This window comes from Kryptolebias marmoratus, linkage group LG9, assembly GCF_001649575.2.
Source record: "Kryptolebias marmoratus isolate JLee-2015 linkage group LG9, ASM164957v2, whole genome shotgun sequence".
Lineage (NCBI taxonomy): Eukaryota > Metazoa > Chordata > Actinopteri > Cyprinodontiformes > Rivulidae > Kryptolebias > Kryptolebias marmoratus.
In genome coordinates this window covers 28,536,231-28,558,098 of record NC_051438.1, presented here as the reverse complement: position 1 = coordinate 28,558,098, position 21,868 = coordinate 28,536,231, and the positions used below count along the sequence as shown (strand labels likewise).

At 40.3% G+C, this 21,868-nt stretch overlaps 1 protein-coding gene across 1 annotated transcript in view; it reads right to left on the bottom strand.

Moving 5' to 3' along the window:
- ppargc1b (peroxisome proliferator-activated receptor gamma, coactivator 1 beta) overlaps window positions 1-21,868 on the bottom strand; it is a 90,424-nt gene that overhangs the window by 8,950 nt on the left and 59,606 nt on the right. The window contains exons 2-8 of the mRNA XM_017429756.3: window positions 19,731-19,916; window positions 15,127-15,327; window positions 8,139-8,264; window positions 4,373-5,357; window positions 3,623-3,668; window positions 1,418-1,482; window positions 576-1,203 (exon numbers count right to left, since the gene is read on the bottom strand). Coding sequence (XP_017285245.1) covers window positions 576-1,203; window positions 1,418-1,482; window positions 3,623-3,668; window positions 4,373-5,357; window positions 8,139-8,264; window positions 15,127-15,327; window positions 19,731-19,916 — 2,237 coding nt within the window. The remainder of the gene's footprint in view (window positions 1-575; window positions 1,204-1,417; window positions 1,483-3,622; window positions 3,669-4,372; window positions 5,358-8,138; window positions 8,265-15,126; window positions 15,328-19,730; window positions 19,917-21,868) is intronic.

Here is a 21,868-nt window from a genome sequence, read left to right as displayed (position 1 = left end):
GCCTTTAAATCTCAACTTAAAACCCACCTGTTTAGAGTTGCTTATGGCTAAATTAGGGTTAGAGTGCGGGTTTTTGATGTCTTTGATGTTTGTCTCTTTCTTACTGTTTATTCAATGTCACATGCTGTTTTTATTTTGTTTTTTAATTATGTAAAGCACCTTGAAATGCCTTGCTGCTGAAATGTGCTATACAAATAAAATTTGATTGATTGATTGAACAAATCAGATGTTGAAACTAAGAAATTGTAAAACCTTTTAGAAAAAAAATAGGGTCAATCTGAATTCTCAAATCTCAAAATCTTTAACTAATCAGGTAAACTGGCAGCAGGTCAGGAAGAAGACTGGGTTTAAGGCTGAATCTGTCAGAATCTGTTCACCGGTCTGAAAACCTGCATCTAAAACAGCAAAACAAAGACTCTGAATCTCCCATCATCTACAGATCTGAAGAATCTGTAGAAACCTCTGAGGTCAAAGGTCAAGGCTGGTTCTGGTTCTGTTCTGCTCAGGATCACCGTGTTCTAATCCCCTCGACCCACATTTTCACACCTCCTGTTTTCGCTCTCCGTGGATCTTACCTGGAGTCTGTCTTGCTGGAGGAGGAGTCGGGACACATGTGGAGTATGGGTGACGGTGAGGGAGATGCTGAGGAGCACTCTGCCTCCTCCTCAGAGGCTGGAGGCGTGGCAGCAACCGCCTGGCAGTCTGATGGAGGAGATGCTGATATCACCATGGTCATCTGCTGCTCCTGCGTGTCTACAACCTCTGTCATCACCAGCCTGTCCTCCTCGCTCTCTTTGTCCTTTTCGTCCAGTCCTGGATCATCAGCTGCTTTGGGTGCTTGCGGGTTGTCCCCCTCGCTTTCCTCCTTCGGCCTCAACAAGGCCCCAAAGACGGTGGCATTCTGTTTGGGGCTCTCCCCGTGGCTCAGCACGCAGTAGTCGTGGTCACCAAAGTTGTGCTGGGTGTTGCCGGCCTGGCCCATGCGTCGCAGCTGAGCGTACAGCTCCGTCTGCTCTGGCAGCTTCCGCTGGTGGTGGGAGCGACTGAGCCAGGTCGACGCCTTTGTGGCAACGTTGATGTTGGTGTGGACAGACTCACCGCCACCTCCACCATCAGTGCTGCCGCCACCCTTTCCTCCGTCTGCTGGCTTGAAGAGCTCATCCTCGACGGGTTTGTGAGGTGGAGTAGTGGGAGGGGTGAGACCTGAGTGGGCAGAGAAGATATGCACCTAAAGACATCGCTCTTTCAAGAAACAGACCTTCACGACTCCCAAAACAGGCCTAACCAAAGTCATGATGTTCACACAATCGTTGGACAAGGCTTGCTTCGTATTTAGATTCCAGTTAGAGAAGAAATGTTTCTACATGTGTACAGAGCTGACTTGGACAGAAACATATCTAAGGTCCTGAGTGTTTACCTGCTGTTCCACACAGATCCACACTGAGCGTCTGCTCGTAAGGCCTGGTGCTGAACTGGGACTCTCTGAACAGAGAAACACAGAAAATAAAGCTCGCTCTGTTACGTTGCACTATGTTGCAGGTTTGAAACATTAAACAAGATCCTCTCGAAAAGCTTTCATAGATTCTGAATCTTAACTTTTGCACTGCCTAAAAATAAAAACCAGCACAATCTGAGGTGATGTCTGCTAAATATGAATTATATGTCTCCCTGAGAACGCTGCCCAGTTTTTCTCTGTACTTCTCACTTCTTATCACAGCAGCCATATGTACTCTGCTGTCCTCTCCATTCTTCCTCCTCTGCTGCTTTGTGGCTGTCTGTTTCTGCTGCCATGAAAGGCTTCAGGCTGGATATCACTTACCCTCCACAGCAAACCGGGAATCAAAAACACTCACTTCTTCTTACTTTTTGGTGAGTGCTTCGGAGGACTAATTTGTTTGGAAGATGGGCCGGTGCCAGAGGGTTGTACAAGAAGATTATTGAGCTTTCTGACTGGACAAGATGGAAACAATACAGGGTTTGAGGCTGGCTGGGTGGGAGGTTAATTTGAGAAAAGACTGACTGCAATCACTCAGTCAAGCAGAAATTCAAGTTTGAGTAAGAAGGTGAGATACGGATCGAATTTTCCTGTTTTTCGAAGCTGCAAGGTCTTTTTAAAGGGTTTAATTAAATGTCTTGTCAAAATACAAATGAACTGTTGTGATTTTACACAAATGTAACCCTAATTCCTGATCGGCACACTGAGCTCAGACTAACAAACGGTTTTATTCTCAGATGCTTGTTTTTCTCTCATCTGCAGTTTGAACGAGGCTCAAAATAAACCTCTTAGGTGCAGTCTAGTTCTGACTCATGAGTTAACTGGTCTGGGTTAATAAAAGCACACCGCAGATGTACAGATCATCGTTTCTCGTCACATCCTGGATCGAACACAAAGAACTCTTCCTCAGAAAGGTTCTTTTTAAAGAAGTGTTGTTGTCACCACAACAAGTGAACTCGCATGAAAGATCTGACTATTTGTTTTACAGCAGGTGTGTTTCCTGAAACAAGCTGGGCTCAAACCTGCAGCCCCGGGATTAAAAAAACCGCTGCACCACTGAGCCGAGTTACGTTCACTCAGTGACAGACACAAACATTTTTACGAAGACATGAAACAGTACACCTGGACATTTTTTGCTCTTCTTTTTTTTAAAATTTATATTAAACATAAAAAAGTTAAACATCAAAAATGAAAAGTAAAAGTTTGGATCTTCCGCCTCCTGAGGTGTTTCTTCTGCTCTGAGCTAGAAGAGTAAAAACCATTTGTCCTGTAAAACTAAACGGCTCACAACATAAAATATGTCTAAACCTGGGGGGGTTGGGGACAAAGTGAAAAGATTATTTCTGACTTCAGACTAGAAAAATGTCATTTTCTGTGAGACTGCAGGGTGAATGCCGAGTGATTTTGCTGAAATTTTGAAGAAACAAACTGAACTGTTCGTTAAAACAAGCTAAGCAGAAGCTAAGATTAGCAAAACAATAGCTACAAACTAAAACGAGCAAAATCAGAGCTAAAAAAAAGCCTAATTTAGCAAAACATTTGCGAAAAGCTAAAATTAGAAAAACTTAAACTTAAAAGCTTAAATCTGCTAAAATTTAAAACCAACATTTGTTTTAAAGAAACCAGAAGACTTAAATATTTTAAAAGTGTAAAAGTTAAAACACCAAAACAGAAACTTAACATTTTGATACCTTAATGGTTAAAACTGCAGAAACTCTAATGAAATAGTTACTTTTGAACGTGTTTAAAGAGCGCTCTGTGTTTCATCTCAGAGGTTTTTACATCCTGCCAACAAGTTCTCCAGCTAAACAATGTTAACAATGCATTATAATCATCAGACAGGTTAAGAAAAATAGAATCAAATCACTTTTTCTGTAATTACAGTGTATGGGAGCATTAATGAGTAAAATGCTGCTGCAGCTAAAATCATCCTAATGGCGTCTATTTCTCACGTTAGGACTCATGAATAAACCATTCCCGTGATAAATGAATTACTTTAGCTGTGTTCTTTTTTGAATTTACAGTAAAACATGAGACAATGCATAAGGATACTGTCTGTAAAAAAGGAAAAGGAGGACCACGTTTAGCTCTCGTGTTGTTCATACATGTTGCAACACAGATACTCACCCTGTGGACTTTGGGTTGAGAGGCAGACAGAGACAGGCCCGCTTTTCTGAAATTAGAAGAAAACATCAGTTAAAACCAGTTAGGACTTCTTTTTACCATAAATCTGAAAACCTTGTGCGAATCTCTAAAGAGACGTTCACTTTGCAAGTTAATAAGTCTGAACTCTGATATTTTCCTGTTCTAGGTGCGACTCAGAAATCACAGCCTGGATGATTGTGACTTCAGATCGGTGTGTTCTTTGACAGACAAGGAGAAATCAGGGGTGGGAACCACACGGTACCTCACAATATGATATTATTGAAACATAACAATCATGTCACAGTCAATAATTTGCTGGACAATTATAAAAGGATCCATCACAATATTTGTTTCAGCAGAAACACAAATGGTTTGTGAAAAGTTAGGTAGTTTTATTTGGTGACTGTAAGTCAAATTATAAAAAAACAAAGTACAGCAAACTATGAATACAAAAGCAATTAGTATTAAAAAGTTTTCTCTTTTTCAGCTGGTTAAATTTCTGGTAAAGTTTTCTTTGTTTATGCTTATTCTCTGCATGAAACCAGGAAGTAGCAACCCCTAAAGAGGGAAATTTAGAGTATTAATATTTTGTGTCGACACAGCATTGTTTTTGGTGTCACATGATGTCTCATTATTTTGTCCCACCCCTTGTATGGACTGTAAAATTTGGATAAAATCCATTACAGGTAGAGTAAGTAACAGCTCGGCCTTTGTGTGTGCTGATTATCTAACCGTGGCAGCAGGGTTTGGTCGGCTCTGACGTGGTGCTGCCGGCACTAGACGTCCGATTTTCTGGCTGTGTTTCCGTCGTGGTTCCCCCTCCTGCTTGGGTAGGCAGCAGTTTGTCCCCTACTTTCCTGTCCTCTTTCTCCACCTTTACTTCTTCATCTCTCACCCGTCCGGGCCGTAACCTCTTCGCAAAGCGGCTGGGAAAAGACGCCAGGCGCCTGGAGCGTCGAACTGAGAAAGACCCGCTGGTTTCCGCGGGTTCCTCGAGGTTCTGTGGTGGCTCAGAGGAACAGTTTCTCCTCACAGGTGAGCAGGAGTCTTTACAAAGCTCTGGTTTGGGGTTCCTGTGAGCTGGGGCTGAAGGGGGAGGCACTCCGCCCCTGCTGGGGCTGTGGGAGTGAGAGTAGGGTGGGTTGTGCAGTCTGTAAGGCTTGCTCACATCGAAGGAGCTGTTCTGCTGCAAGAGCTCCCGAAGAAGGGAGTTGGCCTTCATCTCCCTCCGCCTGGTAAAGGGGAGCCTCCGGGGGGTGCTGGTACCGGTCCCAGGAGCAGCCACCAGGACCACTCGGCTGTGAGAGTTTGTAGAAGCTGAGCGGGAGGCTTCGGGTTTGGCCCGCGGTCTGGGGATGTCCCGGTCTTTGCGCTCCCAGCCCTGCTGCTTGCGCATGGGCAGGCAGTAGGTGTGCATGTACGTGATCAGCTCCACGACTGACTGCAGTTCTTTCTCTGAGCTGAACTGAGGCGCAGCTGGCTCCGTGGTCACAGCAGCCTCACCTGCTGCACCTTCAACTTCACTACCAGAAGACTCCTCCTCTTCATCCTCCTCTGACTCACTGTCCTCGTCCTCGTCTTCCTCTTCGTCCTCCCCTGCCTCAGGACCTAGGTTGTTCTCTGCGTCCTGCGTGGTGGTGAGGTGGCGGTGCAGCTCGGTGCACAGACGCCCAGCGGGACGCACCGCTCGGGCCTTCCGCTCCTGAGGGAGGTCACTCTGGGGGCGACGACAAGAAAATATAAGAACTGGTTGGAAAACTTTCAACTCTTTCTGATCTTCGTTACTGAAATGACTTGTAATGTTTTTCAGCGTGTGTGTTCAGGAAAATAAAAGTTAAATGTCATCCATTTTTCTTTTACTCTTAATTATACATGCAGATTTTTTGTTTTTTGAACATTAGGAGACTCTTCAAAGTTATACATCATTTGAAGCCACTAAGTTGTTTTCAGGTCGAATAAACCTTTTTTTTATTGAGTTTATACATTTTCTGTGTGAACTTTTGTAACCTCAAATTTACAGAAACAACTTTATAACAGATTAAAAAGTTAGATGTTTCAGTTCAAATGTAAGACATCAGCCACAAAACTAAGTCTCTGTCAGAAGACATCTGTTCACTTTAGCATCCTTAGAGAGAGATCTTCGTTCTTTAAGTTTGAGGGTCTGACACTGAAACAGGATATTTTCTGTTTTTGGTTTGTTTTTCCTGATGAACATATAACACGTATGATATAATATACATATAAAACAGAATGCAAATCACTGCATTCTGTTTTTGTTTACATTTTACACACTATCTTAACTTTTCCAGAAAAGAAACAAATTTAAAACCCACAAATTGTTGGCGTGGACACAGGATCGTGGAAGAGAAATATGGTAAATTTCCCCTATGACCTGGTGAGGGATGATTCAGTGTGCGGCTGCTTTAAAATGGCTGATCTATACGACTCATACAGCTAGAAACAAAAAGGGAGCGGTTGTGATTCACTGGTGCCCAGTCTGTAAACTACAAGTCCCACACACACACACACACACACACACACACACACACACACACACAGTGACAGATTCAGGCTTAGCTCATTCCCAACCGCTTCCTGAGAGCTTTTTGTATTCCCCTCACTTGAGCAGAAGCAGAAGTCGGTGTGAAGTGTCCTATTCTTGTAAAAGATAAATGACTGGTGTTATAATCAATGGCCACTTGAAGTACAATGCTAGCAGCTATCCAATTACTGCTAAGTCATACAGCAGTAGCCGTTGTAGGTGTCCTCTCGTCCTCAGCTCCACATTTATCATGAGCAGCAGCCGAAGGTCTCTGCAAGCTTGATCGCTCATAGTTTTTATTCCAAAATAAAATGTCATTCTGGAAACTAAAATGTGTCCTCAGAATAGAGCCACTGCCTCTGGCTGCACAGTGCATGTTTCTGATATTCTTTCCTGTTTATGGAAACACTGTAGAGCATCTAAAGATGGTATTTCACTGAGCTGCTAATGTTAGGAGACCAGTTGGTGAAAAAAGTCCCTCAAGATTGTGAGAAAATATGTGAACTTTCCGCTGCAGTCTCTCTGAACTCAGACCAAGTGACCGCTGAGCCTCATCACTGTTTTCAGCAGCCAGTCTTTAAAAATCGCAGCTTATTTTTCTGTGCAAATTGTCTTTTTGTTTGTGCACATTCTTTTATTGCACACCTTGGTTTGATTTGTTCCCACCTCAGCATCTGCTGGAGGTCACTTTCGAAAAGAAGGCAGGCACCAGAGGACCAGTTTGTCAGTAATTATTTATCATCAGCGTGCTTTCTGACCTGGAATTTTACCTGGGATGTTTTCTGTCAGAGGAGGTGAAAAACAGCTCAGGTGTTACTGAGATGTGATTAAGATGTCAGCAGTTAAATTCAGATGCGTTTGAGAAGCTCACAACAAGTTTGTGACTTTTTCAAGAGAAACGTTGTTGCAATGTTCAAAACTCAAGCGACAGGGCTGCAGACTCATGTAAGGAAGTGGAGAAGCTGAGAAAGCTAGAAGACATTCTGGAGACTCCTTCCTGAATCCTCTTCACCAACTAGTCGCAGCCCAGAGAGATTCCACCTTAAGAGCTGCCAGAAACTGCTGAGGCTGCAGTTAGCTGACTGGGTTTCTTTGTACCAAGTCAATATTGTCTGAATTAGCAATTAACATGAATCTGATGCTTGAACTTAAAAGAAATGCCTCTTTTTATATTACTGGATAACATAAATTAATGAATTAATTTCATTAATCCTCTCAAAAGACAGCTGCTCTGCAGCTTTGGAAAGATTTTATGGTGAAGTAAGTTTCTGAATGCTAGAAATACTTCCTGAACCAATAAACCACCTAAATTATCAATACATTATTATTATGTAACCATTATATTATATAAGCTTTATTAGTATGCTGTTTTGGTTCCTTAATAAACTTTTTGTGATGACTGGTTTTCAATCGCAAACATGATTATGAATTTCCAACAGGTCATTGCAAAGCAAATAGTCGAACATTTCAACGTTATGACCCCCTTGACATTACAGCACAACAACACCATACTTACTGCTTTGACGCAAAGTAAAAGCAGCCATCAAACTCCAGAGCAGGTTTTTAATTACAGACTCTGAAAGACGCCAAACACCAACAGAGCTAGCTGTCCAGTGAAGACAGTTTAAAAATCTGGACAGACTCATTTCAAAATGAGTTACATTCAAATAGCAAAATATTTTCTGTGCAGTCAACACACTGTGATGGGAGGAGTGTATAAAACACAACTGCTGACTGCAGACACGACACACAACTGTAAATTACTCGCCACCCTGAGAGGAAGTGATTGAAAAAAAATCCAATTTTGTTATTTCACCAGCGTTCAAAGGACGGATGGGAGGAGGCGTGGAGCAGCAAACACTGAGATGTGTGTCTGCGGTCGTTTTACTGAAGCCTAAACAAACCAAGGGAAGATTTCATGTGTTTAAAATCATTAATCAGTCGTTTGCACCTCACCTTGGCCAGTGATCTGACTGGTCGTAGGCGGAGGCTTTTGTTGCTGTAGCGATGGCTGTGGACTCCATCTTTGTGCACATCGATGCCTGCAGGGATGTTTGGAGGAGTCAGCAGCAGCTTCTTTAACTGTGGAAAGAATAATAAAAGAACAGATCAGTATTTACTCTGGTTTGAAGGATGGAACAGAACATCAGTTGGTAATAGAAGAACTGGCAGGTTAACGGAGAGTTAACAGGGTGCAGATGTCATAAAGCCATATTCAATTAAAGGCCTAGCATTCCATGATGGAACGGATATCTCCAACAGAAGCTTATTTCAAGATGGCTGCCACAGCAACACCTCACGTTGAAGATGACTCTCAGGCACTACGACCTAAACTTTACCTCAGTATCTGTAATTCAGAGTAAGTTATAGCCACTTTTGTGCTGGATTAGAAGGTTGACTAAAACTCGGCTGTATATTTACCTTTTAATGATTACATTTTGAAAGTTTCATTAAAATCCATTCAGTGTTTAATGTTAAAGTTATAAACAAAGGTGCCCTGCGATGTTTAGTGTTCTGAGTTTTTGTTGAGGAGGACTCTCAGCTACTACTATACCATAATTTAGCTCAGTTTTTTGTGAAAATGACTGAGGTGTAGCCATTTTTGTGTTTGGTAAGGTTGCTTAGCTTATACTACAAAACGTTTTATTCACGGTGACTAAAACGTTCAACAGTTTGTTCTTTCAGCCAGTTTTTAATCTATGTTTTGTCAGCTATTAAAGCTGTGCAGATGGATGTTTGTATAAGGTAATAATGTGCAGGAAAGGTCATGATACTGGACATTTATCACCTCACTAAAGCTGACAGCTACATGGCACATTACAGAGCTCCATCCAGGCGTTTTCTCTTTCATAATAACACAACATGAGTCCCGCTCTCCTTCATCCCTCCATCCTCAGACTAACGTTCTTCAATCATGTCTGCCTTGTAGTCCTTGCATCATTCTGTTTTTGTCCTGTCTGTTCTAGCTTGATTTGTTTAAAATTGGTTTTCCCACCATCTCTTTTTCAACTTTCTCATTTCTTTCTAAATCAATTCTTTTTGTCTGCTTTCTTATCTCCATGACCCTTAATGCCGATTTTCATCTTAACTCCTCTACTGTCACATCAACTTTACCCATCCTTTTTTCCCCCCCATCATCTGCTTCTTTAAGATTAAACAAAATGCCTGAGTTGAAGCATAAAACATCAAACCTCTCCTTAAACCTTTTCCGGGTATTACCTTTCAAAAGGATAAAAAACAGTCGCTCCTCATTCCCCTACTATCCTTTCATTACTTTTCCCCTCCATCTGTGTATTCAGTCATTCAATCCAGAGCAAAATTCATGGCAGTGCTATCAGCTGATACAAATCAGCTTAAAAAGAAAATCCCCCTCTAAGCTTTGCAGCTTTCACTCCAAAAGATGATGCAGAAAAATACAGAAATGATAGGAACGAGGGTTTAAAGAGCTCCTCGTACAGAAGGTTGACGGCCATGTTGGAGGTCTGGAGCTGCCTGCGTTCATGAACAAACACGTCCCTGTTGTGGATTAATAAAATAATCATTTTCTGTTGTATTGTCAAATATTTGAGATTTTCAGGATGCTTAAGCTCGCAGTGATGAAGAAAAGAAACACCACATAGTTTGGGTTAATGAGTATCACTGATATTTACCGTATTTTTCATCTCTCAAGTTTGTTTATCACTGTAAATATATCATACATTTTCTCATCAATCATTTAGTGAGGTAACTGTTGTGCTGCACAGATATAATGTGTGTGTAGACGGTATCCACGAAGCCTTTAAAGCTACTGAAACCCAACATCAGTGCTTCTATTACTATTGTGAAGTGTGTTTCTCTTCCGTCCAACATTTTCTTTGTATTAAAAGATGTCAACATAATGTTTTAAATGATGGTTTATAGTGTTAGTCTGCAACATTTAACCAGGTTTCCTGCTTTATTGAGTCCAACATCACCACCCAATAACACTGGATGTAAGCAAAGACTACTATCTGGGTCAGTTGACTGAATGGGACAAATGCCTGCGTCGGAAACGGGGCCACCGTGGCCGTTTGTACGCGAGCCAGTTTGGCTCCGAGTGCACGATGATGATGCTGCTCTCAGAGTCCCATTGAGGAAAGCGAAGAGGAGGCTGAAGGTTTGAGTCTGTGTGAAACACTGCAAACCCTTCAACCGCGCCGGGCCCCTCAAACGGCCCACAACGCTCTTCTTCTTCACTCTACTCTACTCTGGATGCTTTCCAGAGCTGCACCGGCGTCATCAATGGGAGCCTTGTTCTCCGGTGGGACACACACAGAAGGGCTGAAACCGGAACTGTGAAGTACAGGTGACTTCAAAACTAACTCGTTATTAGAAATGTGGGTTCACTGGGTGTACAAAAAAACAAAATAAAACAATGAGTGTTTCTGACTGTTATCATTGCTCAAGTCTCTGTAACACCATGCTTTGATGCCAGAAATCTTAATAGAAATCACATAAATAAACCACACCTGAGTTTTTCAGTGTTTTCAAAGCAAATTATTATTTTAAAATGTACTTTTTTAGGAATATGGGGGTGTCTAGAGCTCAGAGAGGGTCTTTTAATGTGTGTGACTGGAGGTTTTATGTCAGATGTTGTTGTTTTTATGTAAAATCAGGATTTTAATCAAATTAAACAGCACTGTTACGCTTTAAAAGTCTTAATGATTTGCTTTTCTGTCCGTTTCAGACTTTTACTTTCTAAGAACAAAAACAGTAAATATATACTACTACTGGGAACTGCAGTACAACCCCTTTGCAGTTTAAAAGTAAAAATGTATAAAAGTCATGTTATACTGTAAGCATTAAACAAAATGTTTTAGTTCTATAAAACTTCATGCAAGGTTTGGATTAGTAGGCCACAGAGATGATGGTTCCATCTTGTGTTTGCTCCCCCATCTGTTTATTTTTCCATCTTCCTTAATTTTTCACTTCAGAATAACTTTGTTTTTAGTTTAATAAATATAAGCTGGTGTGGATTCTCAGTCTTCAGTCAAAGATTCGTCAGTAGGACTCGATTAGTCTAATCAGTCTAATCTTGCACAGTGATCATTAAATGAAATCTTAATTTTTTTTTTATTTTAAATGTCTGCAAGTGTAATTTAATGATCCCTTCTTCCATTTCAAGTATTTGTTATGATGATCCGGCCTGTGGCGAGAACAAATTAAACCAATAATTCATAACACAGGTAACAAGCTACAGGAAACCTAAATAAATGAGCGCAGAAACGACAGGAGGGCTGAATAAATGATTTTACTGTTTCGCCTTCTCTTCTTTTTTTAAACTGTGACACTTGCAGATCTCCCACTGTGTTTTTGTTTATGAACTGGAGCATCATCACAAAATTTAAAGTCTCACACTGTAATTATTTTATATATTAGAATTAAAAAAACTATGGGATACAAACGAGACACTTTTTGTAATATTTTTTTTTTAGAAACTAGAACTGCTTCATTTATTTCCTTTCTGGCTTCCGTGACGATGTGAGATGCTTAAAGTAGATGTGATTAATAAATGTTTGCAGAAACAGAGAGAGGTAAACATTTACCTGCAGGAATAAGAACTATAAAAGAATTATTTAAAAAAATTACATGAAAAGTTCATTAAAACTGTGAAATAACCAACTTTAAAAGTGCAGAAGGTTTAATATGGATCCATTTTTCTTTCCTTTTTATTCAACTTTGATGGAAGTCTGCAGGGTTGCTTTTGTTTTATTCAGTTTATTTATTTTTAGTTTTGCCCAGTCATGACATTTTGTCGCTTGTATGAAGCCTAAAAGCTTTACAGAGCGCTCTCTATTAACATCATCGAGAAACTAACATCAGAGTATTAGTTTTGTAATATTTTTTTTTTTAATGGAATTTGAAATTGATAGTTTGCCTTCAAGATAAATGTTTTTTTTTTTTACCAGTATATCCATTTAGAGTATTATCTAAAAGATAAGTTGTAAAGCTTTTATTTGTACATTTTCATGAGGATGTTAAGTAGTTTATGTTTGTGAACCATGAAAAAAATGTTTAATCTAAATAAGCTGCTGATCTGGGAGCAGACAGGTGCAGAGCGGTGAGGTCATGTGCAGTCTCAGCGCTCGACAGTAGAGGGCAGCGCCACATTCAGGCCTGGAGACATGAGTGGCAGCAGTCATGTGACAATAAACCACTCAACTGATGGAAAGACCCCCTCACACACACACACATCTGGCAGCTTGAGTCGAGTAAAGAGCCTAATGTTATTACACCAGGCTTTTCTGTACGAGTGGATGTGAATGTCAGGTTGCTATTTTTACCACTGATAGTGCATGCAGTGGAAACAGAGTCAGGATTCAGGACGATATGATTTATATTTAGTTCAGTGAAGTATTCTGCTTTCTGTCGAGGCAGCTGAACGTCACTGCTGGGTTTACATCAGTGGCTTTCCAGACTCTGCAGACGGAGGTCAATCATGAAAGAACAGCTCTTAAAGACGTTTAGGACTATTTTATAGTAGTCCTAAGTAAAAAGTAAAAAGGTTTAAAAAGAGAAGCGTTCACTTGTCTTCCTGACATGTAGATGAAATGATTATTTGTCACAAATTGCCCGCTGAAACCCATCTCCTAAGTGAAGCAGAGGTAGAAACTTGGAAAGGTTTATGACGGTTTTGCAGAAAGAAGCTGTGTGCATGTGAGTGTTCTGTCAGCTGCCAAAGATATGATGCAACACCAAGATGACTGCGAGTTACAGGAAATCTCTGGGAAATTACAAATCAGCTCCGCTTCGTGTAAATTGTTGGAGTAATGTTTGGAATTAAGTGAAGAATAACTTTTGGGATTGGGGTCTAACAAAAGAAAACAGACAACAGCAAAGAGCAAAGTATGAAAGGTAATTATAAAATGAAGAACTAAGTAACTGCAGAGCCTAATTGTCTCTGAATTCCATTAGTTCTGTATTGTTCTTGATATTAAGTAAATTTTTCTCAAACACTGCACAAGAAGGTTTCACTTGAGGTCACAGTGTTGACATCAAAATTCAAGTATAAAGAGATCAAACACGTAATCAGGTTTGAGTTCTGAACGACCTACTGCCTTCATGTCTTCGGTGTGAGATAAAACTTAAAAACAGAGGAAGACCTCTTTAACTGGATCGTTTTTACACAAGTTAACAGATATCTGAAGTCTTAAAGATAAACAAGGCCAGCTGTGAGGAGATGACAACATTAGCCAATGACAGCGGAGTACTGCTGACATTTTGGTTTGGGCTAAAACAAAATCTTCACGGCAGTAAACCAACAAATCAGTTCTGCTCTGATGTGGCATCACATTTTTTTTAATGTTCAAACTAGACTAGATATGTTTCCAGTTTATCCAAACATTTGGAATAAATTCCTTATCTTCTGATTTTTGTCTCCCCTTTGTTTTCAGTCAGATGATGTAACATTGTGGCTTTATCTCCATTCAGTTTAATAATTAAATGTCTACAGATTGATGTAATATTGTAACCCCATTCTGTAAACTGTACTTTAAGGACCCACCTATCTGAACTACTGTTTTTTCTCTCTGTTTATATTTTTTACATTGTTCACATATTTTAACAAAAACACTGAAATACAAATGATGTACCACTAGGGGGCGAGCATGTCCAAATTAATGAGATGACAAAATTAGGAAAGAACATGCAAAGCTTGGCTACTGATTCCCCCAAAACCTCAGTTGTTAGTGCAAGTAAAAACAAAAAAGAGTTGTGTACAGCCGTCATTCTGACAGTAAACACAGGGAGAAATGGGGCACAATATTCTTTGTAAAGGGATACAACAGTTTGTTCTTGTATGATGAGATGAAGGCGGGTGGCACGGGGGCTCAGGTGCAGGCAAAGGGCTGATAACGGAGGGAGGAAGAGGGAGGAAAGAAAAACAAGGTTTGTTCCCAGGTTTGGTCATGGAACGACAGATACCCAGAGAGAGGATCCAGCAGAACAGTGTGGGAAGAAAGAGGAGCAAACAAGCTTAAAGACAAGCAAAATCACAGGCATTCGGATTACTCTACTTATGAGGACTTGTGGTTAATCCTTTTCCTGGCCCTGAAATGAAAACTAAAGTGTTTTTAAAGAGAGAAATACTCTGGTGTAGGGCTGACCATCACTCCAAGTCAGCAACAAATTCAGTCCTGATTACCTCGGCCTAAGTTCAGACCACATTTAGCTCACACAGCTTAATCCTTATTGTTTTATTTATTTATGTAGCGCACAAACTGACAATTAGCAAGAACCAAATGATCAGTCTGAAAAACCTGCAGAAATCATCTCATCAAAGCACCACCCAGAACTTCAACTTTAATTGAAAAGGTTGATTCGTGAATTAAGTTAAGTTGAGCTTTAAAAGAGACAATATTGGTTAATAAGAAGATGCTGTTTGCTTGTATCTGCAGTGTCTTTCTTCCTGTTCCTGACATGGCACATGGGCCCTAAAATCCAGCAGCACGCTCGCAGAACGGGACTGGATGAAAGGTTACTTTGTGCCTCAGTTTTCCAGGTGTTAAAGGCAGACTTTGAACCTTGCTGGCTCACTCGGAAAACATCAAGGTTAGAAAATGTGACAAAGATTAGAATGCTGGCGAGAAAGAATGTGTTGAAAAGGAAATAAAAAGCACATTGTGGCGTAGGTACGAAGGAATAAATAGTGTTTGAAGCGTGAATTAAAAGATCCGCTTCAACAGGCGTTGCTTTCTGAGCTGCAGAGGACTTTTGATTTGCAGACCGATGAACAAGAACAGTGATGGTAGTGATAGTGGTCTCAAACAGGGGTGTAGACCTGGTGTAGTTTACAGTTCAGGAAGCAGCGGTGCAGATGAAAGTGGGTTTTCTAACCTCAGGTTTTTGTAATATTATCATCTTGAAAACAAAATATGATAGCACATGTAAGAGCAAAACATGCCATGTCTGCTTTAAGGGTTCTTACTAGAGAGAGGTCCTCTGTTTCTGCCCCCAGGGACTGGCTGAAATCTTCGGCGCTTAGAGGAAGGCTCTCCTCGTCTTCCTCTTCGTGACTGGGTTCCTCCCCCAGAGCGGGGAAAACAGAGAGGCCGCCCACCTCTGCATCCACGATGCTATCCAAGCTGTCTGTCAGGGCGGCGAGCAGGGCTGCGTTCTCCTCTTCTATCTGTCAAACACAGAGGAAAAAAGCACAACTTAAACACAACTTCACACGATGAGCCAGATCTGATGTGTTCAACGTATCTGAGTTTGAATAAAGAGCAGGCATCATAATAAAAATAAAGAAAACCTCCAGCCAACATCTTTGCTGTGTATCCCATCATGTCTAATCATTTATGGAGACATTTAATTAGAGGCCCTATCATGAACTGGTAACCCGTCCAGGGTGTGTCCTGCTGGAGCCGCACCAGCTCCTTCCCAGAATCGATCCGCTCCGTACCTTTGACCCGATTTATGGAGATGTGTTTAACTTACAGCAGACTGGTGTGAGGCTGGGATGGGCAGTCATTTTTCATTATTCAAATTCTAGTCAAAATCTGCAAATTGAAGAATTAACGAGACCATCGGGATCAGGAGAGTCTTGTGCCCACCCAACATCCAAGAAAAAAATACTGGTTAATTGGTTTATAACTGAAGAAAATCAAATGATTGCAAATTTGATTAACAGATTCAAAAAGTTGTTTTTGCCTAAAATGCACATCCCCAGTTTAGGACAACTTCTGTCTTGTTTTAGTCACTTGTACAACAAACTAAAACCTTGTTTTAGCATTTAGACCACAGTATTTCTACAGAACATTTACATCACCGGAAAGCATTTTATTTTTGTGTTTTTATCTTTGAAGCATTAGTCAGAGGGGGAAATTTCTAACAGTAACTTCATTAACACCACATCACCTTTAAGTAAACATGTTTCTTTTCTCCTCAGCTGAAAACCCATCTGTATTGCTGTAACTAAAGTGTGTGTGGCAGACAATCCTCAAAATACTGACTTTATTTCTCCTTTTCTTTCTGTAAATTCTGGTTTTATCAACTAATATTTCCATCACTTTACTTGTGACTCTCTAGTTTAAAACCTAGAGTTGAGTTTTCCTTTACAAAGTAAGTTTTAGCCTTCTAAAACAAGTCATTGTAAAATTAAAAGGCTTTTAAACATAACAAAGATGTGGGGTAAAAAAGGGAAGGAAGTAGTATAATTTCATCATACAAAAGCTGGAAACATTTTAGTCGTGACTCATGAAGACAGTTGGAAAATAACCCTCCTGTGAATGATTTATACATCTTGCCTATATCTGTGCCTAAAAATTACTGTCATCTACAGACAAAAAGAGTATTTTTAAAGCTCTGTATCCATCCTGAATCTTTCCTCAACACGCCTCTTCTCTATCCTCCTCATCTACTCAATTGAATCAAGTTTTATCTAAAGTCTGTTTTTCTTTTTCTCTTATTGTTTACACAGATCAGGATGACGTCAGCCTTTGATTTTATCTTTAGAAACACAAAGTTTTGTTGAGTTTTTATTAAAAATCGATCAAATCACCTCGACTTGTTGATGTTTTAGTTTGCTTTCTCACAGAGGTGACACGTCGTTTTTCTGCAGTTTCTAAGCAAGGAATTGCACTTTTTTTTTTTTTTAATTTGATGTTTTTTATATATAACCTGCACCGTTTCTGTGGCATCCATGAAGGAGCTGTTTACCGTCTGGCGGAGAGGTGATAGCACGGCTGGCCTACAGGAAGCCACGACGTTTCATTCATCTGTCTCCCCCTTTTATCATCCAGCTTTATCTGTCCCTCGCTGCCAAAGTATTTATCATAAAATTTATTCTCTGTCTCAGGCTTGCTGCCTGTCTTCCTGGTTGTTGCATTTAAGTGTTTGAAATCATTCAAAGTAAGAAGAAAAAGGTTCCCAAAAGGAAGGAGAATCAGAGCTTAAGAGCAAATGGGTTTAATGAAGCGATTAGGCGACATTAAGAGTTGTTTAGTTGAGTTTTTCTCTGTATTTTACTCCCCGTTTCTCTAAAAGGTACATCATCAGACACGTTGATTTAATCAGCTTCTCATATGAGGTTTCAAATTAATGTTCCAACATTTTTTTTCTAAAGGAAACACTTTACTTACACAAAGGCTGTCCACAGCATTACAGTCACATTAACACATTTTTAGAATGACTTTTGATAAATGAGAATAAAACTGTCTTTCACTTCAGATCTGGAAACAAACATCATAACCTAACATTACTGTCGCTGTCTTTAAAATAAGAAAGAAGTTATAATAAGATTAACCTTTCTAATGTGACCGCTTTCTCTTCACACAGCCTCAAAGCTTAAATGAAGTCTTCCCACACAGATGGGATCAATAATGTCCAACGTGGGATTAAATTCTGATGTTACTGTAAATAATTCTGCATTGACGGGAAGCAGAGGAAGTAGCTTCATCTGTTCCCTTATCACTCCATTCATTACTGGTGTGTATAATCAGATGCTGTCCGACAGTCTGCGCCGCTCTGTTGGGCTGATCGATAAAATATCGGCTAAAATTTATCATAAGACAGTAATGAAGGTGACTGGTAGGCGCAGAGGTGTAGAAAACAGAGTAAAACATTGTTTATATAAACACTCCAGGTGGTGTAAAATACAAGCTAAAGATGTAAAAATATAAAAGAGAAGGTTTAAAACCTGCAGAGTGAGCTATAACACAGATATGGAGAAAGCACCACCTCAAAACATCATTAAAATATGTTCATTAGTTTTTAAGAAGTCTTATTAAGAGACGGACAAACCAACACTGCTGAAAACATGACCTCATCTGAACGTTACAGCTGAGTTCACTTTACCATTTCTCCAAGTTTCAAACCATCTTTGTTTAAAAACGTATCTTCTTGTTAATGTAAAACACCTGAGTTAATCTTGGAAAACACAACTGTGTCATTAAGTTTGGGTTTTTGTTAGCACCAAAGAGGAATTTACTCTGTCCCCCAGCAGGGATCAAATGAAAGATAAAGACAAAGGAACTTTCAGACAGAAACTGTAAGGATTTACTTTTACCTGCATTCCCATCATGCTTTGCCTGCCTTCATTTAACCAATACTCTGTGGTGCATCATATCATCAGAGCCATTTCCACCAGCGGAGCTGCATTACATGGCCGATGATCTGAACCTAAACGCTATTTTATCTCTCAGTTGTCCTTTTATTCTCAAAGTGAACTCAATTTATTTTTTTCATGATGGGAACACAAGACCTCTCTGGGTCAATGATCTAGTATTGGCTTTCAGATGTAAAGAAAAAGGAAATCCAGCCTGGTATTCCCTGAATTCATCCAGGAAGGAGCGCAGAAACTGGAGCCTCGGGGCTGTCACTGTGGAGCACTGGGCCAGTCTAAACTGATGGACTGCCTCCATCATCGTGTTTCACGCAGCGTAACTGGGAATTAGCTTCTTGGCTGTGCTCTCTGAGACATGCTGCATGTCGAAATTTCAGCACAAGGATCGGGTAAAGGGTTGGGGTCCTGCTCATGTCAACAAACAGCCAGATTTGGCTGAAATGCAAAGTTTCTCTGAGATTTGTGCTTTTCAAATAAAAATGACAAATAAAACTGTGTTTAGCTCATCAAATGAAAAACAAAAACCAAGTTTGTTAGTTAATACAAAACATGACAGTATCTGAAATAGTTTCAACTTCAAAATCTGCTTACATTTAACAAAAACAATCTGAGCCTTCAGATTGTCATTGCCTGTCGCCACAGATGGAAGGTAATAATGTCTTTGCCCGTGTCTGAGTGTGCATGACTTAATTTGTCTGTGGTGTTATAATTCAGTCAGTTTTAGAGATAAATTTGATCTGGTAGTAGCTGAGAGTCATTCACATGGAATCGTGAATAATGTTCTTTACAAGGTTTAACCAAAACAGCAACGACTCTGTCCATCTCAGCGAGAGATGGTTTTAGTTTAAAACAGGCACTCCTACGATGAATGCTAGGCCTTTAATCGTTTTCTTTCTTAGATGAGATAATTTGCTACTTAAACGCTGCAGAGATGGGAATTTTGTCCCCACAACTGTGAAGTCAGTCCAGATCATATTAAAACTGTCCAGGCCAGCAGCCTTTGTAAAAAAAGCTCTTCTGTTTAAATACAATTAAAAAAAAAACACCAGTTCATGCAGCTTCATGACTGGTGAGGTTCTTGACTTTCCAACTTAAGTCAAGATGAAAACAAATGTATTTCCCCACTATAGAACTCTGCCTTGTAATGATTAACTAAATCAAATCACATAAATAACACATCTTTGACACAATGGGGAGCAGATTTATTTTAAACTGCAGTCTGGAGTTGTTTCTAGCAGCATACAGTAGTTACAGAGTGGTTTTAATGACCCAGATGTTTGGGATTAACCTCCAACCAAATCAAATCATCTTTAAAAAAGATTAATTTGTTTATAGGTACGTGTTGTGGAATTAAAAGACACTTCAGCAAGAGACATGTTTTAAAGAAACATCACATTCCTCCTGCATTATGTCCAGTCTGTGACTGAACTGCAGATCATGTTAACTTTATTTTGATGTTGAAACCTCACCTCAAAGAGTTCATCTGCCGTGTTGTAGTGGATGGAGGCTGGTGACACATCTGCCGGCTGGTCTGTGCACCACTGCAGCTCGCTGAGGCAGTTGACGCTGTCGAAGTCGCTGGTGTCCAGCTGGGAGAGGTCGATGTCCGGGAAATCAGAGTCCAAGCGGTCCGAACACACCTCCTCCTCCCCATACTGAAGACGGAAACAGAGAGGGAAAGTTTGTGTTGGGTAAACATCACAATTGAAGGACAATTCCTTGTCATTTGGGTCTTTTGAGATAATAAAACAAGTGTCACAAAAAATAAAAACCCAGAAATCAAACTGAAGCTGATGATAATAGCTAGATAGATCTGGAGTCAGCTGTGAACAAGTATGAATGTCTCACTGTCGTGTTACTCTTTGCTCTTTTGTCATAACAAGGGAAATTATACTCTCTCTGTAACCGTTACTCTTTGAAACACTACCAAACATGGGAAACTCTGATGCAGTCGGTGTTTTCTGTGAAGTTCATCGCTCGGTGCTGCAGTGCCATCGTCAGAATTAAAGGTTTAGTTAGTTTCCCCTGGGCTACCCTTTCTGAAATATGCATACAGTCGAAGCTCTGTGAGGCACTTTGGATAAAAGCCTCCATCATGTGGTGTACACTGTATATTATTACACTGTTCACTGTCTGAGTCAGAAGGAGCTCTCGTCAACAGCCCTTTATCTCTCAACAGCCACTCATTAGAGATAATGAGACTTCCATGTTAGAGGTGGTTCAACACTGAAACCAAAAGAGGGATCTACCCTGTCACCCCGCATTATCGTTCAGAAAATGTGTCACAAACGTCAGTAATTACTGCAGAGGTGTTTCCTTGCCTTTATTCTGTAAATCTCCCAGTGGCTCAGAGAGCAAAGTGACCCAGAGGTCTTCAGGTGATTACTTGTCCTTTGTTGGATGAGGGGATGTTTATCAGTGCCGTAAGCTCCGCTGTTAAATCTGTTTGTTTGTTAGCCACAGTGGTGCAGTGCTGATATCGCTTATGTTTCTGTTTTCTTTTTAGTCAGTGAACTCTTTCCTGGTAATTTGAACTTTCTACAACGCTTCGCTTCAAAATATTAACCCCAATGAGGAATTGGAATCCCTAAAAGTTACAATAAGTTTGGAAACCATATTTTAAGGCCCTAAAATCTCTTCAAACGTGTCCAATTCTGAAAGCCACTGTCCTGCATGTTTCAGATGTTTCTCTGCTTCAGCTCATCTGATCACACTGACTTGGTGATGGACAAGCTGTTGCAAAACTTGAAGACATGCTGAAGAGGTGATTCAACTGTTTAACAGCATGTGTTGGAGCAGAAAAAAAACAAAAAACATGCAGGATAGTGGCTCTTGAGGAGCAGGATTGGACACCACTGCTCTTCAAGAACCCTGAACATTTCTTTCACTTGAACAACAACTGCTTGGTCATTACAAAAACTTCAAAATCTGTCCAAAACTGATTGCTTAAGACCTCTTGAGATCACTCATGGAACAGCAAAACCTTCCAAACCTCTTCAGATGTGCTGAAGAATCCCTAAAAACATTACACGCACAACTGGAACATCTAAAACCTGCTAAAAAATCTTCCAAACCCCCTCCAGAGCTGTACATTCCTCTGTAAATGTCCTCAAGAAGACTGCCCTGCTCTGAAAGTGTCCTCAAAAACACTACCTTTTCCTTCATGGGATCAGAAACCCTATTATTACGTGATGCAGCAGATGTGTGCATTTAACGTTGAGGCCTCTGGAAGCCCATACGTTACATCAATTTTTTCAAAACACATAACTTTGTATAATTTTAAAAATATTCTATTTGTAAACACAAGGTTACCTTGATCCTTCCCAGGTTTTTAAAGGCTGTTTAAACAAATTCTTAGGTAGTAATTGAATAAAAACACAACAAAAAACCTTTCTACATGTTCCGAAATCACTTAAGACTCGAGAAAACCTTCACTCAGGAGCAAATGGGAACTTCTAGTGAAACTAAAACTTGCTCATTAACTTTTAAACCTGCAGCATATTAGAGGCAGAAGCAGCTGCCTGGTGGTCTGCCGTTAACACACATGGCTTCAGACAAACTTTTTGCCATGTCACTGTGAGAACAGCAGAAAAGACGGGCAGGAAGT